This window comes from Pholis gunnellus (assembly GCF_910591455.1).
Source record: "Pholis gunnellus genome assembly, chromosome: 21".
Lineage (NCBI taxonomy): Eukaryota > Metazoa > Chordata > Actinopteri > Perciformes > Pholidae > Pholis > Pholis gunnellus.
In genome coordinates, this window is record NC_136548.1 from 3,018,645 (window position 1) to 3,034,222 (window position 15,578).

At 42.2% G+C, this 15,578-nt stretch overlaps 2 protein-coding genes across 2 annotated transcripts; both read left to right on the forward strand.

Moving 5' to 3' along the window:
• Positions 1-3,107: 3,107 nt before the first annotated feature.
• galk1 (galactokinase 1) lies at positions 3,108-15,575 on the forward strand. The gene is made up of 8 exons (XM_079182285.1): positions 3,108-3,431; positions 4,542-4,731; positions 4,976-5,095; positions 5,773-5,908; positions 6,069-6,250; positions 6,497-6,647; positions 6,751-6,913; positions 14,528-15,575. Exons 1-8 carry the CDS (start codon positions 3,267-3,269, stop codon positions 14,600-14,602), a joined length of 1,182 nt encoding a protein of 393 aa, XP_079038411.1. The 5' UTR covers positions 3,108-3,266; the 3' UTR covers positions 14,603-15,575.
• Positions 6,921-14,512, forward strand: LOC306712852 (BTB/POZ domain-containing protein KCTD21-like). The gene is made up of 2 exons (XM_079182288.1): positions 6,921-10,485; positions 11,325-14,512. Exons 1-2 carry the CDS (start codon positions 10,072-10,074, stop codon positions 11,787-11,789), a joined length of 879 nt encoding a protein of 292 aa, XP_079038414.1. The 5' UTR covers positions 6,921-10,071; the 3' UTR covers positions 11,790-14,512.
• Positions 15,576-15,578: the final 3 nt, after the last annotated feature.

Genomic DNA, 15,578 nt, shown 5'->3' on the forward strand with positions numbered 1-15,578 from the left:
TAGTTTTGTTGCCTAAACACGGCAGGGGCTTGCGCAGGCGCACTGATCGCTCGTGTTGCTGGACATTCGGCGGAAAATACACGAAAAATAACAACCTCCCTTTTCGTAAGATATCATACAAAATGTTGTATGAGGATACGTTGAAGTTTGATACTCAAAAGTGGCAACTTCCCCAATACTATACAGCAAAATCCATGTGGAAAATAACAACGGATTTATGAAGATGATACTGTAGATGATGAAGAAACCTTTCTGCCCGTCTGACGTGCGTTGTACAAATGAAAGGGCCTATTGGCAGTTCAATTCCATCCTAGTACTTTAATAATGTCGCTCGGTGTGTTATATAAAATGTAAAATATGTTTTGAAGATAATTTTTTGTTAAATGTTTGATTCACAGTGACTGTATTTTAGCTCAACACAATCGATTTGTTCATCCTTTCTATCAGTGAATGACCAAACTATATTATTAAGGAGCCATCTAGAGTTTTTATACTATAAATAGAATTTGCTCTGTTATGCAATAGATGATGATGCACTAGATACATTTGCTGCCTTCTTGTTAGCTTGTTAGACAAGGCGTACATGCATGTGCTTCATAGTAGCAATGACTTTTCTTAGCTTTATTTTACTTTGTCTTTAATTTACTTCGATACGTACTGTGCAGTGCAAGCCTGGCCACTGTGACATAAATGCTTTATTAGTGTCAGTGTTTGAACAGATTATAAGACGTGTCTCTATGTTAGACATCACACTCTTAAGTCATCTGCTGTAGCTTATGTTAAAGAAAAGGTTTTACACAGTGTTGTTTTTATTGAGGACGGACCGTTTGTTTTGTTGGAGCTGGTTTTAGAACATTCATTTTTTGTTGATTTTCACGTGACAAGAAGAACTATGAATATTTATATTAGGATAATCTCATGAAGAATCTTATGTTAAAGAAAAGGATTTACACAGTGCTATTTTTGTTTTGTTTTGTTGGAGCTGGTTTTAGAACATTATTTTTTGTTGATTTACACGTGTCAAGAAGAACTATGAATATTTATACCAGGATAATCTCATGAAGAAATGTATGAATTGCAGGAATTTTTGGCAACACTTTCCATGTCTATGATGCATTATAAACATGGGCGTCATAGAAATTGTTACCGAATCAGGAATGTGTGCTTGGGAGATGAAGTGAGATCAGTATTAGTCTCCAATCTTCTAAATCTTTGGAATAATAGAAGAAAAAAAACTTCAAAATATGTTTGGCATCATGAGAAGACTGTTAACCATGTAGGTAGTTCTTATACTTACAGCTCCTGATACATGTGAGAAAGTGCAGTGTCATCAGACACAGGGCTGGGATTTGTCTGAGATGGTTTAATATTGGCCCAATTCTACAAGAGCTGTCTGATAATCTGCTGCGTCAAATCGAATCGGACAAAAATGTTCCTTTAAACACCAAAGGTGTGTTTTTTTTAACTGTATCAAGTCATGATAGCAAAAACTGTAACTGTACAAATCCAAAGCATTGAAATCATTGTTGTTTATTTATTATATTAGAAGTATTATACTGTTTGCTTTTGTCATAAAACAGCTGTCAATCTGATGTTATTTATTGAAACAGGTAATATACACGATAATATAATATAAATGGAAATAGTTGAACAAAGTGAAGAATCTGCCAGATAGTATTTGAGTAATGTTCTTAACCAAACTGTTAACTAACACTTCCAAATTACGTGTTTTGTTTTTTTACGGTGAAAAAAAATAATAAAAGTATAAATTCAGCATTGCTCTTGCTTGTATTTTTCATTCAAATCTTAATCATGAAGCATGTTTCCTTGAATCCAGTTTAAAGGTGAACACCCCCTTAAGGTCCGAGGAAGGTTCTATCAGTATTTGTGAACATGAGCTACTCTCTCTCAAAGCTGGACACCAGAGAAGGAAGCATCAAACGTGTGTCAGGTCATCAGGTAGAATATACAAAATCAATCAATACATGTGTACTATCATTACATACTTTTCCGTAACCATGGTAACCTGTGCCAACCCCATGTGACCAAACAATGATTTGTGAGAATCAAAAAGTCTGAACTAATTCCCAAAAATATATATGACGGCCAGAAAAAGGGAAATCTTGTTTGAGTTCAAATTGAAGCGTTATTGACGCCATTGTCTGTTAATATTGGCATCACTACCGCATTGCATTGTGGGATATTAATGCCGGCGTAAGTGTTTGCATGCTGTACTGTTTTACAAGAATATGCAAAACGTACAATTGGTTTCACGCCCAAGTTTTCAGACATGCAAAAAAAATCGTACATACTGTTTTAACCTACTAAGTAGCATGCTAGCTGTTAGTGTGGAAATTCAGAAACCAGGGAATGGGAGACTGATTTTGTGGACCTATAGAATGGCTGTTGTTCTTTATTCTATTGTAGTGTTCTCAGTTGTGTGACAGAAAATGTACCCATATACTTAGAACAATTCCCCTGGGTCCTCTCAGTGTCATCTATAACACCTTTCACAATTCACTACCTATGGAGCACTTGATGACATCACACGTTTGAATTTTAGCCCACTAGTTTGGGGATTTAGGAGAGAGTTGTACATGGTCACTCATATTCTGGCATTGACTCAGGCCGTAGGAATAACATCGATGCATTTTGAAAATGGGCGTAGTTCTCCTTTAAAAAACCTCTCAGGGGCTTGAACCAGCAACCTTTTTGTGCATTGGGTGGCTCACTGGCAACCGGACTATTTAATTCGTGATGGCCACCTGTGGCCACCAGGGGGAACCACACACCGTGCTTCGTACTTCATTCGGTCTGCGAAATGAACAATGGCAGAGTGACATACCGTTGCTCATATGGGCCACTTAAGTGCAAATTAAAGGTACTTTTACTTGAGTATTTCCATTTCAGGCAACTTTATACTTCTGCTCCAGTACATCTCAAAGGGAAATATTGTAAATGCATGAGGAGACAAATGGAAACAAATGACTGTTTCCAGGAATGTTTCTCGTCAATGCTTTGAGCTGAAATAGCAAGCTGTGTCACGTGACCTCTTTCCACCAACCAGAGCCTCACAATAAATTATTTGGCCACACACACCAGGAAGTAAACAGCAGCTGACATGCCATAAGAACTTATTATATATGTCACGGCCACTTAGCGTTTTTATTAGCGTCTAAGTTTCCTCATATAACTTAGGTGGTTTTCGCGCGCATGTATCGTTGATGTAATTTTAAAATTTAACGGACGAAAGTGTCTACTCTTCAATGGCCAGTTCTTTTCCAAGTGTACCCGAGCTCGTCGCGCGTGCTCGGCTCTTGTATGGCCAGGTGTTCGGCGGAGAGGCTCCTCAGACGGCGGTGTGTGCCCCCGGAAGAGTCAACCTGATAGGGGAGCACACCGACTACAACCAGGGATTTGTGCTTCCGATGGTAACATCACGACTGCTCACTGGTGTGATTTGGGTGATAGGGATACACCGTTGTTTGACTGTCACGCCAAATCTCGTCAGAAATTCTGTCAATTTAATGTTTTAACCTGGTGCCTGTTGGTGTACGTGACTCTGGGTCTCTCTAAAACATGTTAGGGAGTCACTCTGCTGTTGGACATGCAGCCAGCAGCTCACTGACTGTTCTGCTCTGTAATCGTGTGTTAACAACAGCGTTGCAGTTCAGAATATAGCCCAGGTTAATAGGGTAACAGTTCATCATAGATATCACCATGGAATTGATTAATTACCAGCTGTAATTAAGAAAAACATGAATATATACAAATGTTTCCTGATATTATATGTTTGAAAATGCGAATGAGGCATTATCTTATCAAATATGTGATACAGTGCATACATTTCCAGAACATTGGATGAAGCCAGTTTCAAAGTTCTTGTTTCATTTTGTTGAAATATTAGTTTCAAAGGTTTTTACAGAAGTGGTTTTCTATACCTCTTAATTTTTCACTCCATAAATCAGAAGACATCGTCAATAGCCATACAAACTCCATTTCTGCTTTTAGTGATATAATGATGTATAAATGAGTCTCTGAATGATATGTGAACAAACCCCTCCTAGAAACCTTCAGAATAGAGAGAGGAATGAAAGTGTAAAGTTTGGTGTATGTGAGAGCTACTGAAGTGGAGATTTCTGGATCAGAGTCTGAGAAAAAAACTCATTTAGAGAAAACGGTCTTTAAAGAGATGTTTTGTTAAATTCCAATAATTTTTAAGACACTACAGATGAATAGGGTAAAAAAAACAAATAGATACCACTATACAACTTCCCCAGTTGATTACTGACAATAACATTTATTTTTCTGTATTACAAGTTCTCTGAAATGTTATGTTTCATTATGCAAATTAGGCATTTATTAGGCATTATCGTAACAAGAGCAGAACCTCAGGACTGGAACATGGACTATAGTTCCACAAATCCGTGATAAGCAGGAAACGTAATACTTCCTGGTTTTATTTTGAGGCTATTTCCCCTGTGACACAGAGGAAAAGATAACCACTCAGCTGCGTTGTTTGTTTGGGTTTGCTGAGCCAGGCGCTGCCCCTCGTGACTGTGGTGGTTGGGAGTCGAACCTCTGGCCCGGATGTCACCGTGGTAACGGCAACCGAGGATGCTGACGAGCCTCGGAGGGTGGACTTCAGCCTGCCCGGTGACGGATCACCGCTTCCACCGGGGTTACCCCGCTGGGCGAACTATGTGAAGGGTGTTATCCAGCATTACCGGGGTAAACAAAGCAACGAGTGTATTGATGGCTATAATGACATACACTTAATGAAAAATAGATATTACTACTAATAGTACTACAGGAGTTTATTTTCCAGTGTTTACCCCGTCCAGTGAATGTAGTCCTGTCAAAGTGAATGAGAACAGATCTGCAGCATATCTCACATGTTGACCTGCTTTGGTCGGACACCGCAGCATATTTATGTCATGTGTTCTGTCTCCCCTGTCTGTCTGCGGTGCTTCAGCTCCTCCTGTCCCAGGTTTCAGGGCAGTGATAGCCAGCAGTGTCCCCCTGGGAGGGGGTCTGTCCAGCTCCGCCTCTCTGGAGGTGGCTTTCTACACATTCCTGCAGCAACTCAAGCCAGGTCAGAATCTGAATACGGTCGGACCAGTGTGACTCTGATGTTCAGGTAGTGCAGACAGGAAGGAATCTGTCGTTATATTAGAGATGGATGAAGTGATTTTTCAAGGAACGGCCAATATTGGATCGACGCATCAGCAAACTGATGAGTTGGTGTTAACATGAACTGATATTGCTTAATTACAGCTTGAAGTTCTGCCAAGGTTTTTTTGCAACCAAAAGTGACACGAGAGGGTGGAGATAAGTACAACTGAATGCTGAATGTAAAACTGTTACAGTTAACTTTTACAATACAACTTCCAGACCAGACAACACTGTGGTAGCGACCTGTCAATCACAAAGTTGCCCCGCCCTAAAGCATACTCCTCTTTGTGATCTATTTGACTCTAAATGGACCATCATTACTAAATAAACATCATGCTGTATTGAAGAAGACTTGAAACTAGAGATTGAGACCATAAACTCATGTTTACAATGTTTACTGAGGTAATAAATCAAGAGAGAAGTAGAGTCATTTTCTCATAGACTTCTATACAATCTAACTTCTTTTTGCAACCAGAGGAGACGCCGCCCGATGGCCAGTAGAGAGAATGCAGGTTTAAGGCACCTCAGCATGGGCTTCACTTTTCAGAACCGGAGGTGGCCGTCTGTATTTACTCTACATGTTTTTTCATCTTTCAGATGAAGGAGACAAGATATCCACAGCGGTGGCCTGCCAGAAGGCAGAACACACTCATGCCGGGGTGCCCTGTGGCATTATGGATCAGTTTGTGTCTGTTCTGGGCAGGGAGGGCCATGCTCTGCTCATTGACTGCAGGTATTGTACACGTCCAATGAGAGCAGGTTAATCCAAAGGTTTTTGTGCAACATTCTTCTTTGTTACAATTGGCATGTTTGTGGCAAAACGCCTTCAAAGGCGGAGGGACATTTTTACATCCACCATTTTCAATAATGTACTTGTCTGTGGTTGGACTCAGGTCGCTGGAGGCCACCCCTGTCCCTCTGGCAGATCCAGACTTGGTCATTCTCATCACTAACTCCAATGTGAAGCACTCTCTGAGCGGCAGCGAGTACCCCATAAGACGCAGACGGTGTGAGGAGGCTGCCTCCATCCTGGGAAAGGACAGTCTCAGAGATGCCACTATTAAGGACCTAGAGGGTGTGAAGTATATATATTTGTTATCATCCTGTCCCTTTCCGTCTTATTTTATCAAGCCCTATCCTTCTCTGTTGTGGACTAGCTCACTATCCTAATTCCTGCCGTGTCCTCCTCCCATTCATATCAATATATCAATGCTGCAAATTTTGATAAAAGAAATTAATTTTTAACTAACATCCAATGCTCTTGAAGCTCACTGAAGCCCGACGTAGCGTGTGAATTCCAGACATGTCCCTATCATTTCAGAGGCAAGGGACAGACTGGATGACGTAACCTATCGAAGAGCTCGTCACGTGATTGAGGAGATAGAAAGAACCGTCCAAGCTGCCGAAGCCCTGAAGAGAGGAGCCTACAAAGAGTTTGGCAAGCTTATGGTGAAGAGCCACAACTCCCTCAGGTAACAGTTAAAGCAGCTGCATCGCGCCCGTAGAACCTTAGAGTCACGGTTTAGGACAGGATGTGGGAGAGGGGTGTGTGCTCACCGGGTGTCCCTGTGTCAGAGACCTGTACGAGGTGAGCTGCAGGGAGCTGGATGAGCTGGTGTCTGCAGCCATGGAGGTGCAGGGGGTGTTTGGTAGCCGGATGACCGGCGGAGGATTCGGCGGATGCACCGTGACTTTGCTGCAGGCGCACGCCATCGACCGGACTATACTCCACATACAGGTTAAAATGCACACTCCTTCATACACTGTGTACTGTAGATACCATATGTACTGTATGTGAGTTATTAGGATTATCATCAACAAATAAGTGTTTTGTTTTTAATGTTTTTTAAAAAATACTTGTATTGAAAGCTAGTAGATGCACATAGATAAGCTATTAGGCCAAAATATGCGTTTATTTAAAGGTGCAATGTGTAAGATGTGGCCAGAATTTAAGTTTAAAGCCTTTTAACTAAAATAATCAACAGAATGTTAGTGTTGACGTCATGTCAAAGACGTGTTGCAGAGATATCTGAAATGAGCATGCTAACCAGCTAGCCCCGACCCGTCCTGTCTTGTAGTACCACTTGTACCTTCAGAGGGCGACAGTGAGTCACTGTAGCGTCCAGTCTTTCCCTCTGTCCAACATGAGAGGACCAATAAGTAGAGCTGCCCACAGGGCTTGTTGAAGGTACAAGGCCATCACAGTAAGCCCGCCCATAAGCATGCTCCTCTTTATGATCTATTTGACTCTAAATGGACCATAATTTACTAAATGAACATCATGCTGTATTGAAGAAGACTTAACTAGACATTGAGAACATAAACTCAAATCAAGAGAGAAGTAGTCATTTTCTCATAGACTTCTATACAATCTGACTTCTTTTCGCAACCAGAGGAGTCGCCCCCTGCTGGTCGGTAGAGAGAATGCAGGTTTTAGGACACTTCCGCAGCGGCTTCACTCTGCAGAACCGGAGGTTGCCGCCTGATTAAATCAGTGATTCCTAATTTTCCATTTGTCCGCCTTTCACATTTGAAATGGTTACTTTTGATTTAGTTTTAGTCCTGCTTCGTTGGGGAAAAACAGGTTGTCAACAAATCATTTTCGTCAGGATTTTGGTTGTCTGAATTTAACACTGGGTCAGACTGTAAAAGCACATGTGATTCATGGAAGTGTTAGATCTGTTAGATCTTGTCCTCTCATCCATCTCAGAAGTTTCAAAATGATTGTGTTTCACTGTTATGACCCAAAATATTACAACCGACTCACAACTTTAAGTTGAGCATGGGCATTTTGTTGTGGATGCATATTTACACACCAGGCAACATCCTGCTGTTTCTTTCTCTTCACTCTATTGCTTCCAGTTGAAGTTCTTTTTGATATCATTTACTTTTGAAGATCACATTTGTAGCGAGTAATGGACTTTAATGTTGCACGGTGTATCGATACTAAAAAGGTACCGCGGTACCCGTACGTTAAAAACTATACGATTTTGCATATTTTTAGTATCAATACTTCATTAAAATAGCGCGCGATCAGAGCGCACTCACTGTTCCGCTTCCTGTCATGCTGCCGGCACGCATTGACTGCAAGGGGGCGGGGCTGCCCAGCGCTCACACACGCAACAGGTAGCGCTCACTCACAGCGAGTGATCGCAGGGGAGACATGGCATCAAGTGCAGAAGCTTTTGCCGACCGTCCTCGGCTTGTTGTCAAAAGTTGCCAGAAGTACTTTGGCTCCATTGCAGACAGTGAAGGAAAGCCCACTGACATACTGTTGTGAAGTGGAGCTTCTAATGAGGACCAAGACACGTCTGGTTTTGAACGGAATCACTTTACTTTTGAACTGCGTATAACAGACTGTTAAAGTGAACAGAACGCGCTCTCGCACTCGAAATGTGGATTTCTTCATACTATCATTCTCATCGTAAGCACGTATCACGCTACTTCCTAGCTCTTCAAAGTAAAAGCACTTCCTGTTTCATGCTATTCCCAATAAAAGTAAATCAGGTCAATTAAGCTTCTCAGATCTACAGCTTAACAACATAAACAGTGTTACACAAGCAACATGAACTATATTAACTATGTTATGCAATCAAAACAATTCACAAGAGACAGAGACTCGTCTGCAAAACTTGTTTCAAAGCCACACAGACCAAGGGAGGCAACACGAAACACATGGCAAAGCACCTTTCAGACAGACACCCCCAACTGTTCAAAGAGTTCAAAGAATGACAGGTAGTTTTCATTAATATCTTGCTGGAGGCGAATACTAATATTAATGCCATTTGTTAAGTGTTCAAAAAGCTGGGCAGGAACAAGCTGGTAAAAAAGGGAACCATACAGATGTTTTAATATACCAGTATCGTATCGTATTTGTGGTATTGTGTCGAATTCTGGTATCGCATCGTAAGTATCGGGTATCGGTATATTATGGCAGGTATCATATCGAAGTCATAATTTTGGTATCGTGACAACCCTAATGGAGTTGTATATATTCAGCTGACTTATTCTCATCCTGCAACATATGGTGCAACTAAGTCAGTTTTAGTTGGGAAATTAAACTTTTTCTGTTTTCTGTAAAAAATCTTTGTATTCCGAAGTCATTTGAAATGTAAAGTGTCAGAGGACTTTTGTTCACAGGGGATAAAAAGCACATTCAATATTCTGTCTGTCACTTTAAGGGGCGCATTTCACACAAATTGCCCCAGTCCCTCGTGTCTTGCTCAGACAGCTCGTGTGTGTGTGTGTGTGTGTGTGTGTGTGTGTGTGTGTGTGTGTGTGTGTGTGTGTGTGTGTGTGTGTGTGTGTGTGTGTGTGTGTGTGTGTGTGTGTGTGTGTGTGTGTGTGTGTGTGTGTGTGTGTGTGTGTGTGTGTGAGTGAGTGAGAGAGAGAGCAGGGGGTATGAGCTGAGAATAAAAGCGAGCTTCGTGGAGCCACAAGTGTCCAGTTATTAGCATGCTGGTCTGGTCACTGTGGTCCTGCTGCCTTTCTACTTTTAACACAGTCAGACTTTGGGCCTGCTGTTAGCGGACACCACTCAGAATCAACAAAGATGCACATTTAACCACAGAAAATCACAGGAACTTATAAGGATGACACGTTTGCTTGGCACAAATGAGAAGGAAAAGAGCAACAGCCTTCTTTTTTTTGTTTGAAACTCCTGTTTCATAAATCTTCAGCGTTGGAAGCGGACTTGGCAGATTTCCTCGCATCTTTTCTAACTTGGTCGTATCCTGGCTACTAGCTGTCAAAGGAAACAAGTCTTTCTTGGAAACAAAGGAAGCACTTGGAATATCCACATCCTCTTGGTCCTCAGCATTCCTGACCAGAGCAGAGGGATCCTCGTCCTCCCAATAACAACATCAGAGAGGGCTTCGCGATCGCCTTGCCTCCAAGATGCCCAACCTCAACTCACCGGACGACAACAGCAACAGGAACTCTCTCCAGGACCCGGTGTCGCTGAACGTTGGTGGGGAAATCTACACCACCACCCTGGGCACTCTGACAGGCTGCCGCGACTCCATGCTCGGCGCGATGTTCACCGGACAAATCCCCGTGCTGAGAGATAACGGAGGGAACGTCTTCATAGACCGGGACGGTAAAGTGTTCCGGTACATTCTGAACTACCTGCGCTCTAGCTCCCTGGATCTGCCGGACGGCTTCTCAGAGCTGGCACTGCTGCGGAGGGAGGCGGATTTCTTTCAGATACGGCCCCTGCTGGAGGAGATTTGCCGCTATGAGGCGTCAGTGCCTCTCAGCCTTAGAGGAGGGCCGCTAGGAGCCATGATTGTGCTGAATGTTGATTCCAAGGTATGACTTTTTTTTAAGTTGGAGCAATATTTTCTTTACATTTAATCAAATCAATGGGCTTCATGCATTGTGAAATTCTTCCCTTTACTCATTTTTGCGTATGAATCTTTCCCTAAAACAGGATGGACTATCGATTTTACAAGTCCAGTTAAGAGTTTGGTGAATGTGACTTTAAACACTTGTACCAGCAAACGTCAGATAAAAAAGATTTTGGATGAGGTTAAAGAAAATGTTCTTGCATGAGGCCCATTATTTGAGTTTTAGTTCATATTCGATTTTTCGGAAACGACACCTATTTGTCTTCTTGTTGAGAGTTTGATGAAAAGATTGACACCACTCTCTGTGTGTCGGTACGCTAAATATAAAGCTGCAGCCAGCTGCAGGCTAATTTAGCTTGCATAAAGATAAGAAGCGGGGGGTGAAACTGCTAGCCTGGCTGAGGGAAAGTGTGGTAATTAGCGAGGTTTTAACGTGGCAAAGTTTGTTACTTTAGGACAGAGCCTGGCTAGCTGTTTTCAGTCTTTGTGCTAAGCTAAATTAGCTTAATATTAGGCATAATGTTCCTCGAACTTGAGGTAAGAAAGTAAATAGGCACGTTCCTCAAAATCGCAAACATTTCCCTTTTGACCTGAATTAAAAATTTCGATTGGGTTCAACAGAACGTTTTAGATATGAATGGCCTTGGGTAACCTTTGTGAGAGCCATGTGTGTTTACCATATATACAGTATATGAGCAGAAGATGCGTGTTTGCACATTCAGAGACATGGACGGACCGGTTCTTTTGTTTGTGTGCACTCTGGAGAATGTGTAGTCAGCACAGTCTGCCCTCTCATTCCAGGTCCGCGTTCTCCACTTCAACCTGCGCCATGGGCCAGAAAACTATGAGCTCCGCACATGCTCCGTGCAAGCCTTCACAGTGGACCTCTTTTGTACCTGGAGGGCCTTCCTGGCCCTCCTCTGTGAGCGCTTCTCCTACAGAACACCCCAGGGCCTCGCTAGCCCCTGTCCATGCAACCCGACGCAGAACAGGCTGAAACTGGAGTGGGTGCCGAGGCCCGACGAACTGCCGCGGGATCAGTACGACAAGCAGCGCTACCGGGGGCTGACCGTCTCGTACCCGGAGCTCGTGCAGTCGGACGACATCATGAACATGCACCGCAACCCGAGCGATATCACGGACATGCAGGTGTTTGTGGAGGAGCTGCTGAAGGTGTCTTTGGCTGAAGGCTTCAAGGTTGATCTGGTGACTCCCGACCCGGCAGAAATACTTAACTGCACCTCACTCCGGCTTGTCAAGTCCTGAGCTCTGGGCAAAGAACTTAAACTAATAGCACCAGAACATGCCAAGTTCTGAACGATTGTTCTCTGTGGTCACAACTCAACCTGCTATCCAGTTAGTTAAGAGTTGGGGCTAACCTTTTTAATCAAAAGGATACAGATTATGACTAGGAGGTCATTGAAAATGTTGTTCTCCTGTCATATGGTTTACTGAAATAGTAAATAATAGTCTGTGTTAAAGGCAGAATGATTCTGTCTGTAGCTATCTGTAGAGACCCCGCCCTCTGCCTTTATTTTCTTATTTTGCTGTGTTCTGGACATTTCTGGCCGTCAACCTGCTATAAAAACGTAGCGTCGGGGGGCTAGATCCGAAGCATGCGTCCAAGAGGAAGATGGCGGCCACAGCGCCAAAAAAAATGCAAATATAAAGAGGTGAAACGCCAAGCGGACAAAGCCATGGGTGTGTAAAGAGAACTGGATGCAGCGTTGGAGACGGGACCTCGTTCATTCTATGAAAGTTTGTCAGTGGCGCATGAAACCTCAATGGCTCGACTGCTGTGTATAAAATTACCTGGATCTTCTGCATCTTTGGGTGCCCTAGCATTTCCTTTAGCCCCTCCTCCCAGCTGCTCTGTCTCTGCTCTCTCACATGAACGGCAGTTCATTGTGCTAACGGATATAACTCAGGCTATTAGTGCATTTTGTAACTTTTAGGACGCAAAGATTTAAATCAGGGCTATTCAAGTGTTTGTACCGGGGAGTGGATATACTGAAAACGTCCTCCTGGGCCTAATTTCACCACGTGACGAACTCTGAAGTTGTAATGCCACCGTTCAGACACTACGAAAATTGTCTTAAAAGTCCGGCGCTCTTTCTGGATCTTGGATGAAGCTCGTTCCCAAACGAGGGTGAATCTGGAGCTGCCAGGACGGGCCGACTTTGAATGTTGTGTTTACAAACTGCAACCGACAAATCCTACTCATTGTGCCTAAAATTACAGAATTTGATTTCATTTTTTACAAATGCTTACACGTCATAACGTGGACATTTAGATGTAACAGACCTTTTCAGACATGGAATCTAAAACACTGCTGGCTGAATCTGTTAAAGTGATCGCTTTTGTGCTTTTCAAACATAGTTTTCTATTAATTATCTGTTGACGGGACTGTTTCATATAGAGCTGCATTGCAGTGGCAGTACTGCTAGAGAACAGCAGTGAGTTGGAAATAATCCCGTCAGGGGAGCAGACTGTTTTCAGGATTCTCACAGGCTGCTCTGGGGGGGGGGGGCAGGACTCATTTCTGCTTCCCATGCAGCCCTGTAGATCCACCAGTAACACCTTTCATGAGTTTCTTCATTTATTACATTATGATCTATGGATAATTCTGTTCCCTGTTGTCCAGGATTAAGAGCACCGAAGTGGCAATAAATAATAGCTAATTCTAAGAAATCCACTTATTCCCTGTTTTTGCAGAAGCAGGTGAGAGTTTGATGAGGCTCAACATCACTCTTGTGAGTGTGCCCTGTGGACTTTACCTGTAATGTTATTTTTACCGGTGTTTGTTTACCTTGTATTGTGGGTTGTCTTGAGGCCTAACAAATGTCTTGTGTGCCTTTCACTATCATGAAACATGAAGAAGCAGACGTCATGTCACGTGCTCAATCTATTTCTCTCCGAACACAATGACTTCCTGGATTCCTGTCGTCGCCATGAGGTTGCCAAGCAACCAGCGGACAATTCAGTCACTGTGACTAGCCGATGGCCAAGACATTTGAAGTTTAAGCCAGGCTGGCTGTTTCCAGTCTTTATGCCAAGCTTAGATAATTACTTCCGTACTGTAGCTCCAGTCAATGCACGGATATGAGAGTGTTGTCTAACAAACACAGGACTTTCACCCAGTTGACCGGTGTCTGTGTCCCCTGTGAAACCAATAGTCGGTGTTGTGGTGGGTAGAATTACATAATGTAACACGTAACAGACATAGTACTTTTAACCCAAACCATACTCTTCTGTTGCCTAAACCTAAAGAAGTAGTTTTGTTGCCTAAACCTGACGTTGTTTCGCTAGCGCTGGCACGTAATTCTATCACATTCCGTGCCTCCACGAGGTAATGAGCCATTAAGATGTTTCACGTATTTCTGTGAGATCACATTGCCTTTTAGACTTAGACCTAAAACATACAACATATGTCAGAGTTACATTTACTTCCTATTTTACTGACATAGTTTTGATTTTGAAAGTCAAGTTTTTTTGCTGTGTTTTCTACATAGTTGACATTGATGGTTAGATGATATTTTGTTAGACTTGACTAATTATTAATATTTCTTTCCAAAACAAATAAAAAATCGGCACCAATGCTCCACATTGGAATTAGCGTATTCACATTATTTCATGATAAATTAAAGTCTGATGAGTTAAGGACTCGGTGTGTAACTCTGGAGGACGAGAAGATTCTCTCGGCTGAAGAGGAAAGGCGTCTCACTGCGATAAACAAACCCAGTGGTTCTTTCTTCTGGCTCCCTCTTTGAACTTCCTTCCTCGGACTGTGAGGAGCATGAAGTGCCTCTGCAGCTGCTCTAGATGGACAGTCTGGTTTCATCATGCTTATTCACATTCTGCGCAAGGAACATCAGTATGCTCACGTACAGCTGTAATGCTTAGCTCTCAGATTTAGAGATTTTGTTTCAGATGTATTGTTGGTTGAAGGTTACTATGGATTAAGTACTCATGTGTGTCTGTGTTTGTCATTTTTTCCTTAACAGGAGCGATACAGTGGAACCCCAACTTTCTATGTCACAACTCCTTCAGAGGGAGCTCGGGCTCTCAGTCTGCCCTGACCGTTGTCGACGCATCTCTGCTGTATAACCGATTCATTCCTCTTTATGGGCGTTTCTTTTTCCTTTCAATCTTTCACTGTTCAAATTAAACTAATGCAGTTATGCACACAAGCTGATTGAGAAGTTAATGTGCCTTCGCAGTAAAACATTGTTTTACCTGTTCTGTAGCAAACAGCAGATGGACACAGTTAGAGATTAGCTGGTGGAATATTTAGTAGCTGAAGAGACAGATTTATTTTTCCTCAGGAGTTGTTGGAGAACAAAAACGGAGCTAAAAGGAGACTGAATATTGTTCTAACATCCATCACGTGGACACAAACCTGTTAATGTGTGCTGAATGTGTAAGTAAGAGATCGTATGTGGACACATTAGCTATAATAACTTTGTAAGGCAATAAAATATAAGGGCTGTGTGTCGACTTCCTCCGAATAGTGGCCAAGAATGACTCGGCTTTAAAGGCCCTGCACACTCACACAGGTGTTTTGAATTATTCTGGCTAATTAGACTTCTGCTCATCTGCTTGATAATGGGCAGATCTAGGATGAGAATTGCAATATGACAGTTGATTTATTATTTTAATAAAACTGATACTGAAGCTCATACTGAAGGTATTAGTTGGGGTCAGCTAGATGTGAAGGAAACACGGTCTGGACTCGCCTACACAGTTATTCTTAAGAAAAAGTCTAATTAGGCAGATTAAGTGAAAAAATCTTTGGGCTGAGCCGTAGGTACGTAGGGGCTTTAAATAACATGCCAGTTTATACTATTGAAGCTGTTTTCAGATTTAAAAAAAAGAACTGTTGTGCTTTTGTTTTGAAGGTTATACCAGAAGTCTTATTTTCAATTTATTCTGCTCGTCTCAACCTGCCCCTATTTTAAATGAAATTATCAAAATATTCTGTAATTTAATGTGTGGGAATAAACAGGATTTAAAATCATACTTTTCCTTTGGTATCTTGATTGAAAATAAAAAATA